Here is a 7,170-nt window from a genome sequence, read left to right as displayed (position 1 = left end):
AGCTGCTACCTTGGACTTCTGGAGGCAGACTGTGGCCTGTTTAGGACCCTGGTAGATAGACAGAGTCCCTTGGGAAGCAGTCCTCAAGGGCAAAGGAGTACGGGAAGGCTGAGGGAACTGGGGTCATTCAGCCTGGAGGAGGCTCAGGGGGAGACCTTATCGCTCCCTACAACTACCTGAAAGGAGGTCGCAGAGAGGTGGGGGTTGGTCTCTTCTCCCAAGTGACAAGCGATAGGACAAGAGGAAATGGCCTAAAGCTGTGCCAGGGGAGGTTCAGATTGGATATTGGGAAAAATTTTTTCACCAAAGGGCTGTCAGGCACTGGAACAGGCTGCCCGGGGAAGCGCCTGAGTCACCGTCCCGGGAGGTATTTACAAGATGTGTGGATGAGGTGCTTAGGGACGTGGTTTAGTGGTGGACTTGGCAGTGTGAGGTTAATGATGACTTGATGTTCTTAAAGGTTTTTTCCAACCTAAACGATGCAGTGGTTCCGAAGGGCTCTGACTTGAAGACGAGCTGTGCTCTCAGCTCTGTGGCAGGCAGCCCGCCCTGGCTCAGGGGTGATTGCTGAGGGGTCTCAGGAGATTCACAGCAGCTGCCAAGCAGCAGGCTAGCTGCAGCTCCCAGGGCTGCCAGACACTTCCTTACAGCCTGGCAGAGTGAGGGAATCCCAGGCACGCTTTGCTCTGGAGAGGAGTGTTGTAACAAGTACGTCTTGGTTTTGCCCTGAGCAGGGTGGCAGTCATTCAGCTGCTCTGCATCTTTTAAAACTCCCCAGAGAGACCCCAGAGCCATGGCAACCAGAAGCTCAGTTTTCTTTTCTAAAAACATAAACTGATGTATTTTGGCTTTTCCTCAGTGCATTTTTAAAAATCTTTCTGCAGCAAAAAACAAATGCTGGTCTAATCTCCTCTCATCTGCATTGGACTGAAAGATTAGAAGCTAACCATGGCTAATACTAAATATTATTTAGAGCTGGCTATGGTACAGCTGTCAAACATTGTGAGGCACACATTTACATTAGAAACAAGTTTGTGGTAAATGCTCAACTTCCAGAGGCCAGGTAGGATCATTTAGCATTTCAAATTCTCAGTGGAGTTACAGCTGGAGAGAATTACGGCTGGCTGCTCAATGGCCAGTGTGATTTGTTGCAGCAGGTTAGTATTTCTTGTCAGTTTGCAACTACGTACTGACTTGTTGCCTTCCTAATTACTCTGGAAGAGCTGAAAGGGTCACAGCACACAATATAACCTCTATCAACTGTCAGGCAGAAGGTGATGTTCGTGGTTATTATAGCTCTTCACTCTTAGCTCTGATGTGCAAGATTGGGTTCAGTGGGAGAAGCAGACAAACTGGTTGCTGTATTCTTCCAGTGGTGTCCATGTGAAAAGCTTGATTGTTGTTTATTTTAAATACAAACGTGTACTTTCAACTCAGACTTGTCAAAAGGATGACTTTTCTTTACTGTGTCCCACTAACAAAGGTTGTTTCTCCTCGTGCACCTTTAAGGAGGTGCACCATATACTTGCACAATGCATCCATGTGCTAATTTGAATAAACAGAATTCAAAATTTTGCTTCCTGTACAACAGAAGAAGATAGTTTTGTGACTTCAAAAACAAGAGCCAACACTGAGGTGGTTGATGTTTTGTTGTTGTTGTTATTTCTTCTTTGACTTGAACTCCCTCTTCTCACTAAAAAATGGTAAAATATCCTCACCAGGCATTACTGCTTTCCACTGAGAACTCAAACTCTACCTGAATTCTGATTTGTTGTTGTTTTTTTCTTTTTAGACACTTTCATCTTTTACTACAAATGCTTCAACAATAGCTACATTTTAAAAAAAAAAATTGTGACAAAACTCTTGTGTGATTCAGGGAAACTGCTGAGAGATTGATTTTTAAAATTTTTTTCTTTTCCCCATATTCAGTTTGCCTTGGGGTTTGAGATGTTGAATAGAAAACATTTTGATAGCCCAGGGTTGCCCTTGTGTCTGTCCATCTTCCTGAAAAGATACCATAGATGTATTGGATTTTTTAGATAGTGAAGCTAAGTGAATAAATATTCTACTCATAAGAATAAGCAACAGCATATTGCATACCCCTTCCAAGAAGAGAATAAAGCCATTTCCTAGCACCTGAAATATAGAATCCCTAGTTCTATGGGGTATGTAAAAACATAATTTATTTTTTAATTTATTTTTTATTCTGACGAAGCTGCTGGGCTTTGAAATCACTGATGCTTAAAAGCACTGACTTTTCAAAAATAATGAACTGTCTACTTTTTAGGTCTCAGGAGATAATAATGGGAGGATGATGTTAGAAATAATCAAAGACGCTATCATTAAAATCTAAAAAAATTGACCGAAGAACAATACTAGGCTTTTGTCTTTCAGAAACAGTAAGAGCAGCATAATTTATTGTTCATCATGTGTATTATGGAACTATTATTCTCTACTCAGGTACATCACTATTAATGCCCAATATTTCAGGACTTTTGATTTGTTGTGTTATCAAGAAGACAGATCCTCTGCTGGTGTAAACTGGTGGAGCTCAGCCGTGCTAAATGGAGAAATGTTGATTGACGTTACGTAGGGACATGGAAAAGTGGTGGAATTTTGCCTTAGTTCTGTTTTCTCACTCTGAAGATGGTGTTGCTTGTCACTGCTAAATCGCTTACTACTTTTTAGCCTTTTAAAATTGTCAGTGGACAAAAACATCTGCAGCAGTGTCAGCTGTCTGACTATTGCTAAACAAACCATCCCAGTGAAGCTCAGGACACCTGTCCTTGCTTATTCACACTTGGATTTACACTGTTATTTCCATATTTGCGCAAATATGACAGGTCATTCTTCCTTGAACGTGCTGTTGTGATCCACGACCAGAACAACCAAACAGCCTGACTCCTGCTACTGCTTCTGGTCCTCACGGAGCTTTCAGAAGTTGCAAACAGCAAAACTGCTTGCCTTGGAAAGCTGTCTTCTGGAAAAAAATACAGCTGTCTTCCTTTAATTCCAGATTTCTGCTTAACAACAGATAACACTTACAGAGCTGGAGAGAACTGGGGGCAGGGGAAAGATGAGAGGAAAATAACCGTGCAGTGTGAATCAATTAATATATAATTTTACTAAATTACTATAGCTTTTTGGTAGTTCAACCCCTTTCAGCCTGAAAAGAGGCTAAATTGTAACAAACATTTATACATCGTGTGAGTTTTCATGCAAGTAGCATCTTCAAATACTGAACAGGAAGAACCTACACGTAAACAAATCAGGTATGCAAGTTACTTTTTGTGTGATTATGAGCAACATCATGAAGTTCAGTTTTGCATCTCCTGAACCCATAGACTGAGTTTAGAGAATAACAGAAATCAGGTTTTAGCCCTATTTTTAAAATGTTTCTACCCCTATTTGTAGTACTTGTTAAAATAGACCATGGATTGTTTTGGTCATGCTGTGAATCGTGCTGTGATGAAGGTTTGTTTTCCAACTTAGAAAACATGCCCTTCCACACAGTTCACAGTGCACAAATATCATATAATAAAAGGGAAGCTAAATATGTCTGATTCCTCTATGAGAGCAGGAGCGATCCCATCTGAGCACAATTTTCAGACTTTACATCATACCATGTCTTTAAAAACTCACCAGTACAAATGCTGCAACTAAACATCTGCTCAAATATATCAGCTCAGCTGATCGATAGAACATGTTGGTGCATTTGAGAAAATTGTTTTCCAGTTTGAAGTAATCATGGGGTTTTGTTTGTTTTTCCCCCTTTCCTTAAGTATTGCCAGTCCCATTTCAACAAAACATTAAAATCCCACCAAAAGGGAGCAAAGTTGGGGAATGCAAAGTTCTTAGGAAATCCTACTTCTGACCTTTAATAAGCAAAAGCTGTTTAGGAAGGACACAAAGATCTCCTCCAAACCTCCCGATGTAAAAAGCAGAGTTTCACCAGATTTCATTCAACTGGATGTCAGTTGCTTCCCCCTAGACATTTGATAGGATTAACATTTTGCAACAGCTCACAATCTTCTTTGGGCTTCCCTTATAATTTAGGTTCACTAACTAGGTTAGGAATTCGGGGCAATTTTACTCAGCGACTTAGAACAAAATTCTCCTCCAAACCTCCCGATGTAAAAAGCAGAGTTTCACCAGATTTCATTCAACTGGATGTCAGTTGCTTCCCCCTAGACATTTGATAGGATTAACATTTTGCAACAGCTCACAATCTTCTTTGGGCTTCCCTTATAATTTAGGTTCACTAACTAGGTTAGGAATTCGGGGCAATTTTACTCAGCGACTTAGAACAAAATTCATATGAATAGTTACCCGAATAGTGTAGCGCTGGTTCCATTTTAATTAAATAAAAACTTGTTCTTATTTATAATTCAAATTATTTCAATAATACAAATAACACTTCATGACGTTCAGTTCTGTTTTTTTGGGGGGTTTGGTTGACCAATGAATTAAATCTGCTTCTTCACTCCCTAAGGAAATGGGGAAAATTTGTTGCAAAGGAGAGATGGATTCCTATTTCTGCACTAATCAAGCCTCTGTGCTATCAACAGTATGTGGAAGGCCACCTGTAGAGGCAGTCTTTATCAGGTTTCCGTCTCCTTTCAGGCTGTCTTGGAAGGGAACTTCTTTGTGTGTTACATCTTGCAAAGTGACCGGTGTGTGCTGAAGGATCTGGCTTTTCTTCCAGAATGGAACGATCTTGATGTTTGGAAAACGTTATTCTCTGTGTTGTTTATGATGGCACCTGGTGACAGTTGCTAAACTAAGGACACCAGTAAATCAGTTACTGAATTCTACAGATTCTGTAGGTGATGTGTTGAGTGCTGGAGTGACAGCGATACCATCTATGCATGGACTCAAAATGAGCACTGCTTGTGGATTGGTCCCACATGATAAAACATACTTTCAATATAGATTTCAGGTCTTAGATACTTACGTGTTCCTTAATCCTGTTACACCTGTACATCTCAACATACCTTCCTCAGGCAGGAAACTTCTATGAGCCTGTTGTGGTAGGTGAGAAACCCAAAGTTAGCGAGGAGAGTGGTTTGTCCAAGGTAACATAGCTGTGGGAAGAAGCAAATGAAGCAGTGTCCTAACTTTTGGCACATTCTTCCTCTTTAGTCACCTCTGTTTTACCTAATTTTCCCCAGAAAAGAGAAGAAGAGGAAAGACAGAAGGGTGAAGAACAAATAAGGCAGCAGGAAGAAATCCGAGCAAAAGAGTTGTATCTGAGCCTCAAGCAAGCTCAGCAGCATAGTCAGCACAGCGACGATGACCAGGAGTGGGAAGAACAGTGTGAGTAAAATTACCTTCACGGGATTAATTATTTCTAAAACTAAACAGAGACTTTTAGAATGTAAAGACGTGTTGCTGACGATCTCCTCTACGCAGAGCAGTGCAAAATGCTATATTATTTTGCAGGAAATTACCAGCTTGACCTTACAAACTGAAGTTACCACAGGTTTACCAATTCCACATTTCTTTCTAAATAAGAATCCCTATCATTGCCTTATAGAAAATTTTTCGTGTATAGTGACTGAGATCATTAATTTTTGTCAAATGTAATTAACAGTTTTGGCTTAGTAATAATAATTCTGGACACAGTTATTTCGACAGCTTGTCCTCAGCTATCTCTGAAGAGGTAAAATCTGTCTTCATCTGTATTTTAATTACTTCCATATGGTCATGGAGTCAAGGTATGATTTCAGCACTGAAACTCCCTTCATTTCAAATGATTACAGTAAATAATGCTTAAATTGTTGTCCTGAAAAAAACCCTTATGATGATGATCTTGCTCAATGAGGTGCTGTTCCCTTTTAGCCACCCTGAAATTCTTTCTTAATATCATCGTGATTAATTTAAAAATACATTAGTGTTTTTAAAAAAAAACAAAGCATAAGGAACAGAACAAATATACAACTGTATATAGGTGTACACACCTACTGTAGGTAAGTAAAGGTCTGCATTATTAACAGATAAGACTTCATAGGTTATTGTGAATAAAATATATGTTTACTCCACCTGGAGCCTGTTGTATATTTCGCTTTAGAAGCAGAACATTTGTTTGTGAAAGAATTGTGCATTTTTGTTGGGGGAAGAATATTTTTTATTGGCCACATCTATACTGATTTGATCACGCTGCAGAAAAAGGAAATGTAAGGACTGGAAGGTTTTAGCTCATGTGGGGTTATTGTATTAATTATATATAACACGGGTTAATCAACTAATACTAAAAATGGCATTTTAGGGAGCTGGTAGTATGTGTTGCGTGAAATACCTCTTGAAGTAGGAAAAAATATTGCTGTAGTGTTACTTATTTCCTGACAGAAGTAAAAGAAATGTTTCAAAATACGCAGTGAGTTTATGTTATGGTTTTAGCCATCAGTTCAGGAGTTCCTGAAGACTAATTACTGAAGCCCTATCACCTGGGATGGATGTGATAGTGAATCATTCTGTACAACACGAATTAAACCTATGTAAGATACACTGGTGCCATTTTCCAGGCTCAGAGCAGGCTACGCTCAGTTTTGATCAATAAAACCTCTGTAAATTACACTGTTAATAAGGAGAAGGTAATTATTTTCTGATGACTTATCTAAATCCAGGTGTACATGTTTACTTGCAAAGGAAAATTGTAGCTTTCTGTATTTTGGGTATTTAAGAGTAGGAGGAGTTGGGGAAAAAATAGCCCTTTAGTTTTGTAGAAAATGAGGCATCATCAATTAGCATCAGCTGGCAACCTAGCCTAGAGGGTGGTATTATGTACCTCAGCATTTCTTTGATGGTAGGTAACCTAAGAAAACACATTGCAGCCATGTTATTTTAAAACAATAATAATCCAGCCTAGCTTTACACTGAAATTGTCAATAGAACAAAATAGTATAAACATTACTAAAATCAGGTATCATTTTCTTACTGTTGCAATAAAGAGGTAACTGAGGTTTTAAATTGCTGTCTCGGTTTTCTCGAGGAATGCTGGTCGTACAGGGACAGGTATCAGAAGTGCCAGAGAGGAATTATGGGAGAAGGCAGGGGGAAAGGGACAAGCTATAAAGGGGTTTGGCCATGGTTTCTGTAACGGCATTCTTGGTCTGTCAAAAGACTTTCTACTGCCTCATATGCTGATGGATATAATGTACAGCATTCTGC

At 39.5% G+C, this 7,170-nt stretch overlaps 1 protein-coding gene across 1 annotated transcript in view; it reads left to right on the top strand.

Moving 5' to 3' along the window:
• SH2D4B (SH2 domain containing 4B) overlaps positions 1-7,170 on the top strand; it is a 65,730-nt gene that overhangs the window by 20,281 nt on the left and 38,279 nt on the right. Inside the window, exon 4 of the mRNA XM_010150755.1 lies at positions 5,172-5,316. Coding sequence (XP_010149057.1) covers positions 5,172-5,316 — 145 coding nt within the window. The remainder of the gene's footprint in view (positions 1-5,171; positions 5,317-7,170) is intronic.

Source organism: Eurypyga helias, unplaced genomic scaffold (assembly GCF_000690775.1).
Source record: "Eurypyga helias isolate BGI_N326 unplaced genomic scaffold, ASM69077v1 scaffold30114, whole genome shotgun sequence".
Taxonomy (NCBI): domain Eukaryota; kingdom Metazoa; phylum Chordata; class Aves; order Eurypygiformes; family Eurypygidae; genus Eurypyga; species Eurypyga helias.
This window is presented reverse-complemented; position numbering and strand designations above follow the sequence as displayed.